Here is a 17,977-nt window from a genome sequence, read left to right on the forward strand (position 1 = left end):
ATCTGAGCATGTGGGCGGGTGATTGGGTGCCCGCAAGGGGCAGATTAGGGTCTAATCTGATGGGTAACAGTGACAGGTGGTGATAGGGGGTGATTGATGGGTGATTGATGGGTGATTGATGGGTGTTTAGAGGAGAGAAGAGATGTAAACACTGCACTTGGGAGGTGATCTGATGTTGGATCTGTGGGCGATCTATTGGTGTGGGTGGGTGATCAGATTGCCCGCAAGGGGCAGGTTAGGGGCTGATTGATGGGTGGCAGTGACAGGGGGTGATTGACGGGTGATTGACAGGTGATTGACAGGTGATTGACAGGTGATCAGGGGGGATAGATGCATACAGTACCCGGGGGGGGGGGGGGGGTCTGGGGAGAATCTGAGGGGTGGGGGTGATCAGGAGGGAGTAGGGGGCAGATTAGGGACTAAAAAAAAAATAGCGTTGACAGATAGTGACAGGGAGTGATTGATGGGTGATTAGGGGGGTGACTGGGTGCAAACAGTGGTCTGGGGGGGTGGGCAGGGGGGGGTCTGAGGGGTGCTGTGGGCGATCAGGGGGCGGGAGGGGGAATCAGTGTGCTTGGGTGCAGACTAGGGTGGCTGCAGCCTGCCCTGGTGGTCCCTCGGACACTGGGACCACCAGGGCAGGAGGCCGCCAGTATAATAGGCTTTGTATACATTACAAAGCCTATTATACTTTGTACATGCGGCGATCCGGGTGCTAGTAACCCGCCGGCGCTTCCGAGCGGCCGGTGGGTTACAGCAAACGGGGGGCGGAGCCAGTCCCCGGCGGCTGATCGCGTCACGAATGACGCGATCGCCGCATAGCCACTCCCGCAGCCGCCCCCGCCGATGGGCGTATTGCGGTCGTTTGGGCCCGGACTTTGCCGCCGCCCATCGGCTGGGGGCGGTCGTGAAGTGGTTAATTTATTCATATAAGATGTACAGTATGTTTTGCTTAAATGTAACTTACATAATGTGTCTTAGTTTGGGACATCCCCCTTATCACTACTTATCACAATGAATTGATCTATATCTTGTTTTTTTTCCCACCACCAATTAGGCTTTCTTTGGGTGGTACATTTTGCTAATAATTCTTTTTTTCTAAATGCATTTTAATGGGAATATTAAGAAAAAAATGAGGAAAAAAATCATTTCTCAGTTTTCTGCCATTATAGCTTTAAAATAATACATGCTACCATAATTAAAACCCATGTATTTTATTTGTCAATTTGCCACAGTTATTACACCATTTAAATTATGTCCCTATCACAATGTATGGCGCCAATATTTTATTTGGAAATAAAGGTGTATTTTTTAAGTTTTGCATCCATCACTATTTACAGACTTATGATTTAAAAAAATAATAGTAATATACCCTCTGGACATGCATATTAAAAAAGGTCAGACCCTTAGGTAACTATTTATGTGTTTTTTTATTGTAATTTTTGTTTGTTAGTTTTTTATTAAAAATGTTTGGGTATTTTTGGGAGAGTGTGGGAGGTAAACAGTTAATTCTAAATGGAAGTGCGGGTCTGTAATTTTACTACAGTCTTTTTTTTCTTTAGGTGTCCTGTAATCATACATAGTACGCTTACAGGAAGTGAAGAGGGGATGTGTGACTTAGAACGATCGCGTGTTTCTCATAGAAGCCAGAAATCTAACGGGAACTTAGATTAATGAATGAAAACTGTAATCCCATTTAATGATCTCCAGGCTAACAGGCGGCAGGGTGGGATCGCACAGGGTGCACGCGATCACCCGTGGGAGCGGGCAGCAGCGGGGTAGCAGCGGGGCAGCAGCCTTTTGGACATAGCAGGTACATCCAAAGGCTTAAATGGTTACGTTTTTACTGTTCTATTGTTTTTGCTCAATGACACATTCATTGAAGTATGCCAGAGCTAAAAATGAACTATCAAACCTTTTTATCTCTTTTCTGCTCTCAGAAGCCATTATCTGCTAGGAAACTGTTTTATAGTTGTAATTTCTTATCAGTGAGGGACGGTCACACTGTAGTCTGACCCAGTCCTGACTCAGACAGGAACTGCCGCTTACATACCTGATGTTTAACTCTTTCAGGCAAGAAAGAAAAAAAGGAACACAGCATAGTTATTTGTGTTATAGGCACTGTACATACACATTTCTATCTCATCACGTCACATGTCACCTCGGGTATCCTTTAATTTATTCATATAAGATGTACAGTATGTTTTGCTTAAATGTAACTTACATAATGTGTCTTAGTTTGGGACATCCTTCTATGAGTGTTGCAACATATTTCGCTCCAAAATCTGTGATGAGATTTTTGTACAATCTATAAAAAGCAAAGGAAATGATTACTCAGTACAGTGATAAAGTATTTACTCTAGTTCCAGGTCAGAGTAATAACGGTCTTTTGTATAACAGTGTGCTGGGGGTTACCTGCCTATATGCATAGGTTACAAAAGTGGTTTTAATATATTTTCACGTAAACCTTCCCATCTTCATCCTCACAGGGGCTCCTCTCCTCAGTGACCTGGTGCATGTTATTATGTAACAACATGCCGCCAGGTCATTGAGAAGATGTGGCCAGTGAGGATGAAGATAGGAATGCATGAGGAACAGAGGAGCGCACCAGCAGGGATAGGTGAGTCGCTATGCTGCCAAAAACTCTTTATGGACCCTGTTTGCCTCTATGGAAGTGGCAGCCCTGGTTTGCATGCGACACCTGTTTGCTTCATCTTGAGACATCCCAATCATGCCCCAAACCAAGTGGCTCATCACCCAGCGCTGTAGTAATGTTATTTTACTTACCCAACAAACATAACTACCCCATACTTGGGTAACTCCTCAGCTAATACTCTTACACCTTCATCACCAATCTGATTGACGCTCAGTCTGTAACAGAAAATGTAATACATGTGCTTAGTATCTTGTGAAATCTTCTAAAAGCGTACATGCAAAAAAAGGCGTAGGGAACAAAGGGCGCGGGGTGTAAACGATAAGCAGTAATAATGTTTATAAAAATATTGTGTTGTATTTCATTTACAAATAATGTTTTACAAATTAAAAAACATTTAATAATGTGTATGAAATCGAAAATTGTGAAAACGATAATCTTCCCTGTTTGGTGCCTAACCCTAAGACCCCCCTGGTGGTGCCTAACCCTAAGACCCCCCTGGTGGTGCCTAACCCTAAGACCCCCTTGGTGGTGCCTAATGCTAAATCTCCCCTGGTGGTGCCTAACCCTAAGACCCCCCTGGTGGTGCCTAACCCTAAATCTCCCCTGGCGGTGCCTAAACCTAAGACCCCCCTGGTGGTGCCTAACCCTAAAACCCCCCTTAGTGATCACTTTGTGTGGAGAATAATGTTTTACAAATAGTGACTGTAAAAAATATATTACAATTTATGTTACATACTGATCGCTTTATTTTGTGAATAATAATGTTTTACAAACAGTAAGGGATAACATTTTAAATACAGTTTAACAATTTAAGTAAATACGATAAATATGTTTAGTATTTTTGTAAACCTTATTTGTCACGGGCGCATTTTGTAAACTTAAATCATCACAAGCGCCGTTAGAACACATTAAAAATCTACGGGCTCCGTTTGAAAGCGTTATTAATCTCCGGTGCCCTTTTTTCGCGTTCAGCGCCCATCAAACAATATTTATTATGGGAGTGAATGGCGGCGCCCTTTTTGTCCACTTGCCTCATGCACACAAATTTCCTGCTTCTCTTCTAAACACCTTGTGCATGGTGCCCAGAGTTAAAAGAGGACACACATAATGATAAACTGTTCCTTCTGATTGTATGACTCAACCAATAAAAAGCTGCTCTTGTAAAACTGCATTTCGGGTATCATACAGTCGCATACCACTGTTTTTAAATATGAATCAGTACAACAGGGTTTAGAGCCTAACCCTAAATCTCCCCTGGTGGTGCCTAACCCTAAGACCCCCCCTGGTGATGCCTAACCCTAAAACCCCCCTTAGTGAATAGGAAGTGAATAAAGTAGAACTCTAGGTTATGTGATGACATATAACAACTTTTGCTCAAATTTTTACTATTCTCTGTACCATTTGAGATAATTTACCCTTACCTCTTGCTTAGGTGATACCTTGGAAAGAAGTTACAACAACAACAACAAAACATTTGTAAAGTGCTTTTCTCTCCTAGGGCCAAAAGCACACAATCAGATTAGTACATCGTGTTGTGTACAGGGAAGTAAGCTATGAGATCAAAAATACCAGACTAAACAGGTGGATTTTTAATTTTGATTTAAACATGTCCAGGGTTGAAGCTGTTTTGATTAGGTTTGGCAAGGCATTCGAAAGGGTGGGGGAAGCATGACCGAAAGCTCTGTCTCCAAAGGTTTTTAGGTGGACTCTGGGGTGGTCGAGTTATTAGATCCTTTTAATTGAGGTTGTGGGAGGTGTGACACAGTTATTATTATTATAATAGATTTATATAGCGCCAGCATCTTTCGTTGCAACAAAATAGTTCAGGTATCCAGGGCCTAAGTCCTATAGCTATTTGAATGTTAGAATGCCAATTTTGAAAAGGATTCTCCATGTTATGAGTAGCCAGTGTAGTGAGCAAATGATTGGAGTTATGTGGCAATGTAGCAATGGCGGGGTTGACTTGCTAACAGCAGCATTGCGACAGCATTCAATACTAGCTGCAGGGGGTGTGGGTCTTTATTTGGAAGACCTGCATAGAGGGCATTGCAATAGTCCAGCCATGATGTTATGAAGGCGTGAACTAGAATGGGAAGAACCTTAATTTTTGAAATATTACTTAGGTGGAACAGCTGAAATGTGATTCCTGAAGTAGGCACAGATGTCCTGGCACCTTAGACTTTGCCCCCTATGAACCCACAAACCCCCTCCAAACTGCACCACAAATGTGCTGGCTGTCCCAGCTGTCTCTTCTCCCTTACTTCCCTTGCCTAGCTACAGGTGACCCTTACTATTAGGTAGCCAGAGGTACCCTCAGTGTTAAATAGCTAGAGGTGCCCATGGCTGAAGTGAGATCTGGTCAGTGGAATGCTGAGAGCTGGGTGAGTAACCTTTACACTTTTATCAGGACTCTGCATAGGGACGGAGCGAGGCACATGAGGTGAGGAGTGAGCCACCTTTCCATCATGAGGTGCCTGTAGGCACGTGCCTACTACAGTGCCTTATGGTAAGTCTGGCCCTGAGTAAACCCAAGCTGCGCACAGTGTTGGAGCTAGTAAGGTCTAAGTTCCCCACCCTCAGCCTTATGGTAAGTCTGGCCCTGAGTAAACCCAAGCTGCGCACAGTGTTGGAGCTAGTAAGGTCTGAGTTCCCCACCCTCAGTGGTGTAGACTGTGTCAGGAGCTGCTTTATTGCTAAGTGCTGACCTCCAATGACAACAACCTCAGTTTTGTCAGCATTTACAGTAGTTTAAGCCAGTTGTCATTCATCCTTTCCTAAAGCTCAGCTAAGTATGGGGACATAACACGTGCAATAAAAGCTTAGTTAAAGTTATATAGAAAAGAAAAAAAATATTAATAATAATACTAAATCGAGTTACACTTTAAAGAAGGGCCCTAGCTAAAGTCAGATACAAGCTTGTGGAGCTTGCGACCTCTAAGACCCAAATAGCTGATCCGCAATCTCTTTTCCCTCAGTCCATTAATTTAATTCAGCTTTTTTTCCGCATGTGGGCAAAGCAGCATGAGGATGAGCCAACAGCCAGGAGGAGGAGAAAAGAATCAGCAGCAGCATACATGCAGACAGTGTGCTACAGCTGTATGATTGGCAGATGGAGTTATGAGAATGGACATGAATGAGTATGGATTAAAAATGTTGTTACAATAATAAAAAAATATCCGTATTATACTCTATGCAATATTCAGCATGGGTCACGGTACATCATAAGTTTCTTCAGCTAACAACATGATCAAAATAGAGGAAACATGCCATAAATCCCAGCACCTATTTCATTAAATTATAACTTCCTAAACTTTATAACCAAAAGAAACTACCCTAAAACCTTCCCAATGTCTTCCACTGATACTGGGGCCACCTCCGACCTCCCTGGGCCACCCCACATCCAGGGGGACCCAACTACACTGGAGGTCAGCCCAGCCCCCTCTAAGATTTCTCACAGGGCATACCCGGGCTACCGCACCAGTGAACGCCCATCTCTCCTCCATTCAATTAAAATCAGGTATTCGCCCAGTGTGGCATGAGACACCGCTTCCCGGCAGAAATGGGCCCCCTAAATATAGTGACCCCGTGGGGGGGGGACCCTGACACCTCTGAGCACATTACTGAAGAGCCATGCGTGGCACCACGGTTCCTCTGAAATAACTCCACAATGGAGATCCCCAACACCACCTCAATTCCAGAGGAGCAGCCCTGTGCATCAAGAGAGGCCTAGATATGCCTCCTATTGCCTTTCTGGATATGTCCCACATCTTCCATACCTCATTATGTTTTTCCAATCTTTTTAACCTCTTCACCTCAAAGGGTTTTTCCTCTTAAAAAACCAGAGCAATTTTCACCAGTCAGCGCTCCTTCCATTCATTCACCTATAACTTTATTACTACTTATCACAACGAAACAATCTATATTTAGTTTTTTTCGTCACTGATTAAGCTTTCTTTGGGGGGTACGTTTTGCTAAGAATTATTTTATTCTAACTCCGTTTTAATGGGAATAATAAGAAAAAAATTGAAAAAATTAAGTTTTTCTCAGTTTTTGGCCATTATAGTTTCAAAATAAAACATGCTACCGTAATTAAAACCCACACATTTTATTTGCCCATTTGTATCGGTTATTGCTACGTTTAAAATGTTTCCCTAGTACAATGCATGGCGCCAATATTTTATTTGAAATTAAAGGTGCATGTTTTCAGTTTTGCATCGATCCCTAATTACATGCCCATAATTCATAAAGTAATTGTAGTATACAGTTTTTGTATACATATTTAAAAAGTTCAGTCCCTAAGGTAACTATGTATTTTTTTTGTTATTTGTCATTTTTTTTTAATAAAAAAAAAAAAAAAAAGGTAACTTTAGGGGAGTGTGGGAGGTCAGGGGTTAATAAAAAAAAAAGGTAACTAGGGATGATTAACTGAAAAAAAAAGATGGATGTAATATTACGATTTGGCCATAAGATGTCTTCAGTGGTGACTTCAGCTCCGTACTATTAGTACTGAAACGGAAGCACTATGTGCACGGGATTTATGAATGGCAGAGCCGTCTGAATAGACGGCTGCAGCCATTCACAAGGGAACTTAGATCAATGAATGGGATTTGTTTTTCCATTCATTGATCTAGCGGCTGGCGATCGGCGGTAATGAGCAGCGTTTACCAAAATAATTTCTTTATTAGTAGTTGCTATGGGCAACGGATCTTTCCGCTGAGAAGCCTTCCTGGATTTTCTCCTTTTAGTTTTAGCCGCTACAAGTGGCTGCTGTCTAGATATAAGGGAGCTGTTACTGCATTCGTTATAACACTGAATGGTTTTGCATGGAATGGATAGAGCAGCTGACTGATTAACAGGTACACACTCATCAAGAATAGATGGTAAGCAAGGCAGCTTAAACCAATGGGAAAAAATCAATGTAAGAAACTGATAAGGATTATCATTCCAGGAATTGCTTTTCAACATCTCATAAGCCCACACAAACAGATCTCCTGGCAATAGAATATAAGCTAATTGGAGAGCTGACGTGGACGGGTCAGTAATTTGGAAGGTAGGATTCAGAAAAAATCTTACACATTCAGAAAGGAAGTCCTCTTTAGTTTCAGCGTCAAGTATTTTAAAGCTCTTAAAGGTATAAGAACCATATTGGACAAACACGTACAAATCGGAAATTGCCTCTACACTGGGAATTTCGGTTTGGCTGGTCATACTGTAACGATTGGGGAATTATTTCTGTGGTCAGCGCACAGGACGCGCGCCGACACTGCGGAAATCCTCCACAAGCGTGTAATTTGCTAGAACCCAGCTTGGGTGCGATGCATCTGTAGAGGGCAATTCCTACCGGCAGATGGAGCTGTGGAGTGCAGATGAACACAGCCTCTGCATGGCCACAGATGCCAGATGGGAATTGTACGAGTTGAAGCAATGCAGGGCAAGACAGCCCTTAAAGAGAGAGAGCACAGAGACAGAATGTATGTGTGTCCACCAATCTAGTCGCCACCCAGCGACGGTGAACACACAACAACAGAACCGAAGTGGGAACGCAATCGCAAGAGTGGCCAGGGCCGGATTTCTGCAAAGGTCACAAAGGCCACGGCCTAGGGCGGAAAAAAATCAGAAGGATAAAAGGGCGGCAGGACCTGAGAGAGATAAGAGGCTGCATGTCAAAATAAATCATTTCTCCTGCTCCAAAGCGCCCCGGCTTTGCTGCACACACAGTCAGAATTCCAGAGCTCCGTGTATTTCCTTACTTCGTGGTGTGCGGTGAGACAGTGCTATCTCCTGAACATACAAGCTTCAGTTTATTGCCAGGGGTGTAGGGAAACATGAATCACAATGTAGACACAATTTCTGATCCAGTAAGGTAACCATAACAGAATTATTTCCACTTTACAACTTTACAACTGGGCTAAACAATGTATTGCTGGTCAGTCAGACTCTGTTAATGACTTGAGCCATTCCTTCTCCTCTCTCCCCCTGGATTGTAAATCTTAAACAGAAAGATAAGGTTTTTTTTTCCTTAGAGAGATTTATGACACCCCCTTCTAAGCTAAATCTTAACCCCTTGCTGGCTCATTTTAAAGGCAGCAGTAATGTCTGCAGTAGTATGAGATAGACAACTTCTCTATAATTATAATTCCAAATGTACTGTTGTATACTTTTGTATTGTTACATTCTGTTTTGAATACCAAAAGTAATAACATACACTAAAAATAAAAAAATATATATATTTGTACTATGTTGGCAAACAGTAAAAAAAAAACAACTGTGAAAGAGTCAGTACAATAAATACTATAAAATAAATGCAACAGATCTGTGATTACAGAAGAGCAGAGAGGGAGATGAATGCCGCTCTGCTACTTCATGCCTGGTACACACCATGCAATTTGCCATCAGATAGATGGGTTCGAATTGATTATTTCTGACAGGTCTAATCTGATTTCTGATCATTTTTCTAATCGACTTTGTATACGTGATCTGAAAATCGATTCAACCCATCTATCTGGTGCGTACAGGCATTAGGGACTCACTGCTCTAACAGGAAAAACAATCATTCATCATTTTTCAGAGAGAAAACATTCATAGGTATACACAAGTCACTATAACAGGCATTTCCTCCTGCAAACAAGTGATCGTTAACCTCCCTGGCGTTCTATTAAGATCGCCAGGGAGGCTGCGGGAGGGGTTTTTTTTAATAAAAAAAAAACTATTTCATGCAGCCAACTGAAAGTTGGCTGCATGAAAGCCCACTAGAGGGCGCTCCGGATGCGTTCTTCTGATCGCCACCGGCGGCCAGAAGTAACACGGAAGGCCGCAATGAGCGGCCTTCCGTGTTTCGCTTACCTCGTCGCCATGGCAACGAGTGGAGTGACGTCATGGACGTCAGCCGACGTCCTGACGTCAGCCGCCTCCGATCCAGCCCTTAGCGCTGGCCGGAACTTTTTGTTCCGGCTACGCTGGGCTCAGGCGGCTGGGGTGACCCTCTTTCGCCGCTGCAGCGGCGATCAGGTAGCACACGCGGCTGGCAAAGTGCCGGCTGCGTGTGCTGCTTTTTATTTGAGCCAAATCGGCCCAGCAGGGCCTGAGCGACAGGCTCCGGCGGTACTGGATGAGCTGAGCTCGTCCAGACCGCCCAGCAGGCTAAGGCTCATACACACATCAGACTATAGTCTTTGGAAAATGAAAGATCACAGACCAATCTTACCACCCTTCCATGTAGTATGAGAGCCATACCTTCACAGTCTTTTCTATGGAGCTGAACTCCCCATCAGAAAAAATCTTTGCAAGATGCTGCACACACAGATGCTGTACAGACACAAAAGATCAGTATCTGCAAAAGATCTGTTCCTGCCAAAGATCCGTTCCTGCAAATTGCATTCATATTCTATGAGATCTGCAGATCATCATACACACCTTGTTTAACTGACATTCATCTGCAGATCAGACAATCATCTGCAGATCTGAAAATCCATCCTGCTGGATCTGATCTGCAGATGAATGTCTGTTAAACAAGATGTGTATGATGATCTGCAGATATCATAGACTATGAATGCATTTTGCGCAAAAGGTGGATCAGCGCAACACCAGGCCGCCTCCGAATGGCCTCCATCAGAGATGCGCTGAGCCCCCCCAGGAACTACAAATGCACCTTGAACCCAAACAGAAGCTCTGCATATACACCAAAAGCATGGCTGTTAAGTGGGAGCAGCTGACCTTTTTTTGTCACAAGTTAGCAGAAATTGATTTTTACATAGCAAGGAAATGAGCAGCGCTACTTAAAAACAGACTAGTGCCTACCTGCAAAAGAGTGCAAGCCCCACTTGTGGGGTCGAATACACACCGAGCATACACATGACCTGTCTACCACTAGAGGAGGATGTTGGTTTCCATTAACAGCTTGCATGCAACCTATTAAGTACTCGTCCCTCCCACTGCGAAGAAGTCGATCCTCCATGGGAAGGGCCTAACACTAACTAAATCCTAACCTATGTATATGCATAGCCTGGGTGCGGCTAATCAAATAAAATCGAAAATTGAAAATTGCGCAAAAGGTGGATCAGCGCAACACCAGGCTGCCTCCGAATGGCCTCCATCAGAGATGCGCTGAGCCCCCCCAGGAACTACAAACGCACCTTGAACCCAAACAGAAGCTCTGCATATACACCAAAAGCATGGCTGTTAAGTGGGAGCAGCTGACCTTTTTTTGTCACAAGTTAGCAGAAATTGATTTTTACATAGCAAGGAAATGAGCAACGCTACTTAAAAACAGACTAGTGCCTACCTGCAAAAGAGTGCAAGCCCCACTTGTGGGGTCGAATACACACAGAGCATACACATGACCTGTCTACCACTAGAGGAGGATGTTGGTTTCCATTAACAGCTTGCATGCAACCTATTAAGTACTCGTCCCTCCCACTGCGAAGAAGTCGATCCTCCATGGGAAGGGCCTAACACTAACTAAATCCTAACCTATGTATATGCATAGCCTGGGTGCGGCTAATCAAATAAAATCGAAAATTGAAAATTGCGCAAAAGGTGGATCAGCACAACACCAGGCCGCCTCCGAATGGCCTCCATCAGAGATGCGCTGAGCCCCCCCAGGAACTACAAACGCACCTTGAACCCAAACAGAAGCTCTGCATATACACCAAAAGCATGGCTGTTAAGTGGGAGCAGCTGACCTTTTTTTGTCACAAGTTAGCAGAAATTGCTAACTTGTGACACCCAGGCTATGCATATACATAGGTTAGGATTTAGTTAGTGTTAGGCCCTTACATTGTGATAGCCGCACCCAGGCTATGCATATACATAGGTTAGGATTTAGTTAGTGTTAGGCCCTTCCCATGGAGGATCGACTTCTTCGCAGTGGGAGGGACGAGTACTTAATAGGTTGCATGCAAGCTGTTAATGGAAACCAACATCCTCCTCTAGTGGTAGACAGGTCATGTGTATGCTCGGTGTGTATTCGACCCCACAAGTGGGGCTTGCACTCTTTTGCAGGTAGGCACTAGTCTGTTTTTAAGTAGCGCTGCTCATTTCCTTGCTATGAATGCATTTTGCAGGAACGGATCTTTTGCAGGAACAGATATTTTGCAGCTACTGATCTTTTGAATGTGTACAGCATCTTTGTGTGCAGCATCTTGCAAAGATTTCTGTCTGATGGGGAGTTCAGCTCCATAGAATAGACTGTGTAGGTATGGCTCTCATACTACATGGAAGGGGGTAAAATTGGTCTGTGATCTTTCATTTTCCAAAGCTATGGTCTGATGTGTGTATGAGCCTTTAGTCAGGATGTTGGACAGAATGATATTGAGTGAAGGTGCATACACACATCAGACCATAGTCTTTGAAAAATGAAAGATCACAGACCAATTTTACCCCCTTCCATGTAGTACGAGAGCCATACCTACACAGTCTATTCTATGGAGCTTACCTCCCCATCACATAGAAATCTTTGCAAGATGCTGAACACAAAGATGCTGTACACATTCAAAAGATCAGTATCTGCAAAAGATCTGTTCCTGCAAAAGATCCGTTGCTGCAAAATGCATTCATAGTCTATGATATCTGCAGATCCTCATACACACCTTGTTTAACAGACATTCCTCTGCAGATCAGACAATCATCTGCAGATCTCATAGACTATGAATGCATTTTGCAGGAACGGATCTTTTGCAGGAACAGATGTGTACAGCATCCTTGTGTGCAGCATCTTGCAAAGATTTCTGTCTGATGGAGAGTTCAGCTCAATAGAATAGACTGTGTAGGTATGGCTCTCATACTACATGGAAGGGGGTAAAATTGGTCTGTGATCTTTCATTTTCCAAAGACTATGGTCTATATCTGCAGATCATCATACACACATTGTTTAACAGACATTCATCTGCAGATCAGATCCACCAGGATGGATTTTCAGAACTGCAGATGATTGTCTGATCTGCAGATGAATGAATGCAGAAGGAACCACCGCCACTACCACTAGGGCGAATGTGATCCCAACAGACAGAATGATTTCCTACAGATAGACAACACAAGGCAAAACAAATAATACAACCTGACTACGCTAAACAGGAGTGCAAGGAGCACTCCCAAAGGGAAACTACTCTAAGCTAGCAATATGAGCCTACTATGAGCAGAGGGCTGAGACTTCCAGGCAAATTAACAGGAACAAACCATCATGACCAGCAAGGAACTCTGGGAGGAAATGGTATTTATACTGCAAGCCACCAAAGGAAGCAGCTAAGCAATTTGCATGACAAGTGGATGCAAATTCCTCACCACAACAGCAGCTCTGCAACTCGCAGAGTGAAGACAGGTCTCTTTTCCAGAGACCTGCAGCATTCAGACCTAAAAAATGGTCAAACAGCTGTCTGCCTGTGCAGACAGTGGAGCAGATCATTACAGTACCCCCCCACTCCAGGGACGGCTTCCAGACGTCCCACAAAACTGATATCTCCAACAAAACAGTCCGACTGAACACTCATGAAGGTCGGGGCAGCCTGACAAGGCCCAATTCCAGAGTCAATCCTCCCGAAACCGAACTCGTCGGAAGCAGAAGCCACCGAAACATGCCCATCCGTACTACAAAACTCAGCGTAACACCCATCAGAACTGTGAATGCCAGAGAAGAACCCATCGACACTTTCCGAGCAATACCCACCACCTTCCAGGGACCTTCCAAAAATACCAAACCTGCCACAATACCTATTCGAAGTGTCCCTTTCAACAGAGAAGCCACTGTTGATCCCATCCAGGGTACCAAGAAACATTTCTCCCAGGATCTCCCAGAACACTTTGAAGCTCCACAGAGATCCCCAGAGGACAGAACGCTCACCAGGCTCACATGGAGAACTATCAAGAACCCCTATGGAACCTATGACAATTCCGGATTCAGGATTACCAGGACAACCATCAAGATCAGGGCTGTCAGGGACCACTTCTGGGCATGCAGGCAGGCAGGCAATATCAGAACATGTCTCCACCGAGGAAGCATCTGAGCATGCTGGTAACCGAGACACACTTGGGCATTCTGGCTCACAGAGCACATTGGGACACACTAGCACAAGAGAAACCTCAGGACATGTCGAGGAACTGTCAATCTCAGAGTCCGTCACGACAAGACCAAAACCAGGACCGGGCATAGAATCATCACGAGTAGTGGTCACAAGTACTGGTCTTTCAAAAGAAGCCTTGGACTTAGACTTAGAAGTCTCTGTGACTGTAATTGTATCCAACCAGAACTCATCATTGACTACGCAAGACTGAAGCTCCACAAGAGCTGCAAAAGTAGTCAGTATAGCAGCAATGCCTACTGAAGTGGGCAATACCTCAGACGGCCCTGCGGGGCAGGAGGCACCTCCTACAAGTTCTGCACCCTTTGGGAGGAACTCGGAGACCTCCAGAACATCAAACAAAACTTCAGGAGCATAATTTCCCAAGTTTTCAGATAAAACAATCAAGGATTCTGAACTATCCATGTTACAGGGCGGAACATCAAATACATTCTGCGGAAAGAGCAGATGTCCCAGAGATGAGGCTATCCATTCTGGTAAAAGCAGCAGATTTCTGGTAGCACTACAGGACAATTACTTGACTCGAATGGTAACGGAACCAACTAGGGGGAATGCGTTACTGGATCTGATCATTTCTAATAGACCAGATAATGTATCAAATGTGCAGGTTCAAGAACATTTGGGAAATAGTAATCACAACATGATAACGTTTGATCTAGTGACTGATAGGCCACGGGGCAGCAGGACCACTAAAACTATGAATTTTAGAAAAGCAAAGTTCAATCAAATTAGGCAGGCACTAAGTTTGGTGAACTGGGATAATGTACTACAAGGGGAGGACACTGAAGGGAAATGGCAAGCTTTTAAACTTATTCTCAATCAATATTGTAGTATGTATATCCCAAATGGAAACAAAATGTCTAGGAAAAAAAAAAGGCCTCTATGGATGAATAGAAAGGTTAGGGATAAAATGAAGAGGAAAAGGAATGCCTATAAGGTCCTAAAACAGGAGGGGACTGAGGCTGCACTAAGCAATTATAAGGAGTGCAATAAAAATTGTAAAAAAAGAAATTAGGCTGGCAAAGATCAAAGCTGAAAATCAAATCGCTAGGGATATCAAATCTAACCCAAAAAAAGTTTTACAAGTACATAAACTCTAAAAAAAGAAAGGTTGACTGTATAGGACTCCTAAAGGATGAGGGTGGGAACTCAATGGTGGATGACCAAGGTAAGGCAGAGTTATTAAATGCTTTCTTTGCTTCTGTCTTCACAAGGGAAACAGCACTGTTGCAAATTACAGAGGCAGAAGAGTCTCAAACTTCTAACTGTAATATTAAATACTTAACGCAGGAAGAAGTGAAGGCAAGACTAAATAAATTAAAAATAGACAAGGCACCTGGCCCGGATGGCATGCATCCTCGGGTCCTAAGGGAATTAAGTTCAGTTATAGATAAACCCCTTTATCTTATCTTTTGTGACTCTCTTGCAACTGGCAGAGTCCCAGTGGATTGGCGTACAGCCCACGTTTTCCCATTATTTAAGAAGGGCAAAAAAACAGATCCCGGATATATAGACCTGTAAGCTTAACATCAGTTGTATGCAAACTATTTGAGGGGTTACTAAGAGATACTATACATGACTTCATAGTAGAAAATAATCTTATTTCTCAGCATCAACATGGGTTTACTAAAGACAGGTCCTGTTTGACTAACATGCTCAGCTTTTATGAGGTAGTGAATGCTAATATGGATATTGGAAATGTTGTAGATGTGATATACTTGGACTTTGCAAAGGCCTTCGACACTGTTCCCCACAAAAGCCTGGTGCAAAAGTTAAGGATGCAAGGACTGGGGAAGAGTCTGTGTGCATGGATAGGGAACTGGCTAATGGACAGAAAACAAAGAGTTGTGGTCAATGGATCGTACTCAAAATGGGAGACTGTTAGCAGTGGGGTCTCACAGGGGTCTGTACTGGGTCCAGTGCTCTTCAATTTATTTATTAATGACCTAGTAGATGCAGTAGTGAGCAATGTTGCTATTTTTGCAGATGATACAAAATTGTGCAAAATCATCAACTCTCAGGAAGATAGTGTCATATTGCAACAGGCTCTGGATAGGATGGCTATATGGGCACATACATGACAGATGAAATTCAATGTTGAAAAATGTAAAGTCATGCATTTTGGTCGTACCAATGGTTTAGCACCATACAAAATAAATGGGATACAGTTGGGGACATCAAACTTGGAGAAGGACCTAGGAGTACTCATCGACAACAAGTTAAATAATCGTACTCAATGCCAAGCCGCTGCAGCTAAATCTAACAAAATTTTGTGATGCATTAAAAGGGAAATAAAAACTCGAGATGCTAGCATAATATTGCCCCTATTTAACTCTCTAGTAAGGCCACATCTGGAATATGGAATTCAGTTCTGGGCACCACATTACAAAAAAGATATTGCTGTTTTAGAGCAGGTGCAGAGACGAGCAACAAAATTGATACGTGGGATGGAAGGTGTTGCTTACCAAGAAAGGTTAGATAAACTGGGTTTATTTAATCTAGAGAAAAGACGCCTTAGAGGAGATCTAATTAACATGTATAAATACATCAGAGGGCAATATAATAGCTTGGCGGATGAGCTTTTTGTCCCTAGGCCTTCTCAAAGGACTAGAGGACATGATCTGCGCATGGAGGAAAAACGTTTTAGTCATTTATTTAGGAAAGGGTTCTTTACAGTAAGAGTGATTAAGATGTGGAATGCATTGCCACAGGAAGTCGTTATGGCAAACTCTATACCTGCATTTAAAGGGGGCTTAGATGCTTTCATTGCGTTGAAAGACATCCATGGCTACAATTACTAGGTAATGCCTAATGATGTTGATCCAGGGATTTTATCTGATTGCCATCTGGAGTCAGGAAGGAATTTTTCCCTTTTGGAGCTAATTGGACCATGCCTTGTAAGGGTTTTTTCGCCTTCCTCTGGATCAACAGGGATATGTGAGGGAGCAGGCTTGTGTTGTACTTTATACTGGTTGAACTCAATGGACGTATATGTCTTTTTTCAACCAAAATAACTATGTAACTATGTAACATAGATTTATTTGCAGAAGAGGTTGTGACAACAACATGAGAAACTTTATTAGTCATATTAACATTACTCTTGAGGCTGCATGGTTTAGGAACTTTCCCCATAGCATCCTGGAAGATCTTAAATTATCACTGGGAGGAAAAGATCTGTTTTTACATGACAAGGGATCCCACATATCTTTGACAAAACTGACACATTCACACCGATCACAATCTGCCGGAACGCCTGAGAAACAGGCATCAGATCGCACAGTGTCTAAACTCACTTGCTTTACCCCAGAAAGGCAGGAACAATCATCTGATATCGGTGTCACTTTATTGGAGTCAATTGGTTGGTGTGTGTGCAATTCATCCAAAATCGTCTGCCACACACAAATCACTGGATCCACAAAACATTTGTCACACTCATCAGATCCAATCAAAGTATACACAGAATTAACACAAGCATTAAGAATCTCTTCGCTTTCTGCTATGTAAAAATTGCAAAACGCCTTCCAATCAATCTCGAACTCCTCAATCAAAGCCCCAATCTCCCACGGAGCAAATGGAGGCTCAAACAACCCCTCAAGATAACACTCATACGGGTTGGGATCAGGAACATGCATAGATTTTCTTACTCCTTTAATATACTAAATAATTCTGCCTATCACCGGATCCACATATGCTTTTGCTTGGGGCAACAAAACCTGAGACTGAGAGGTCTCTTTGGATTTATCACATTCAAGAGTACTCCATATTTCAGACTTTACAGTAATACTCCCCTTATTTGTAGTTGCTATGGGCAATGGATCTTTCAGCTGGGAAGCTTTTCTAGACACAGGCTGAACAATTCCATTGTCAACATCCAAAGGAATTGTTTCACTCAGATATTTGTGTTTTTTAGACCTTCTCTTTTTAGCAGGTTTAAACAGCTGCTGTTTAAATGCAAAAGAGCTGTCCACACCTTCCTCCTGCATATTCTTAGTAACCAAAGCAGTAACAAGAACATTAAACTGATTGTCACACTTAATGGTTTTACATGGAAGGGACAGGACAGCTGACTGATCACAGGTACACACTCATCAAGTACAGATGGCAAACAAGGCAGTTTAAACCAATGGGAAAAAATCAATGTAAGGAACTGATAAGGATTATCATTCCAGGAATGATCTTTCAAAACCTCATAAGCCCACACAAACAGATAGCCTTGCAATAGAATATAAGGTAATTGGAGAGCCGATGT

At 43.0% G+C, this 17,977-nt stretch overlaps 1 protein-coding gene across 1 annotated transcript in view; it reads right to left on the reverse strand.

Annotated features, from left to right (window-relative positions):
- LOC137517502 (nucleotide-binding oligomerization domain-containing protein 1-like) overlaps positions 1-17,977 on the reverse strand; it is a 95,498-nt gene that overhangs the window by 46,302 nt on the left and 31,219 nt on the right. Inside the window, exons 4-5 of the mRNA XM_068234474.1 lie at positions 2,788-2,871; positions 2,225-2,308 (exon numbers count right to left, since the gene is read on the reverse strand). Of these exons, the coding sequence (XP_068090575.1) occupies positions 2,225-2,308; positions 2,788-2,871 (168 nt within the window). The remainder of the gene's footprint in view (positions 1-2,224; positions 2,309-2,787; positions 2,872-17,977) is intronic.

This window comes from Hyperolius riggenbachi, chromosome 5 (assembly GCF_040937935.1).
Source record: "Hyperolius riggenbachi isolate aHypRig1 chromosome 5, aHypRig1.pri, whole genome shotgun sequence".
Classification (NCBI taxonomy): domain Eukaryota; kingdom Metazoa; phylum Chordata; class Amphibia; order Anura; family Hyperoliidae; genus Hyperolius; species Hyperolius riggenbachi.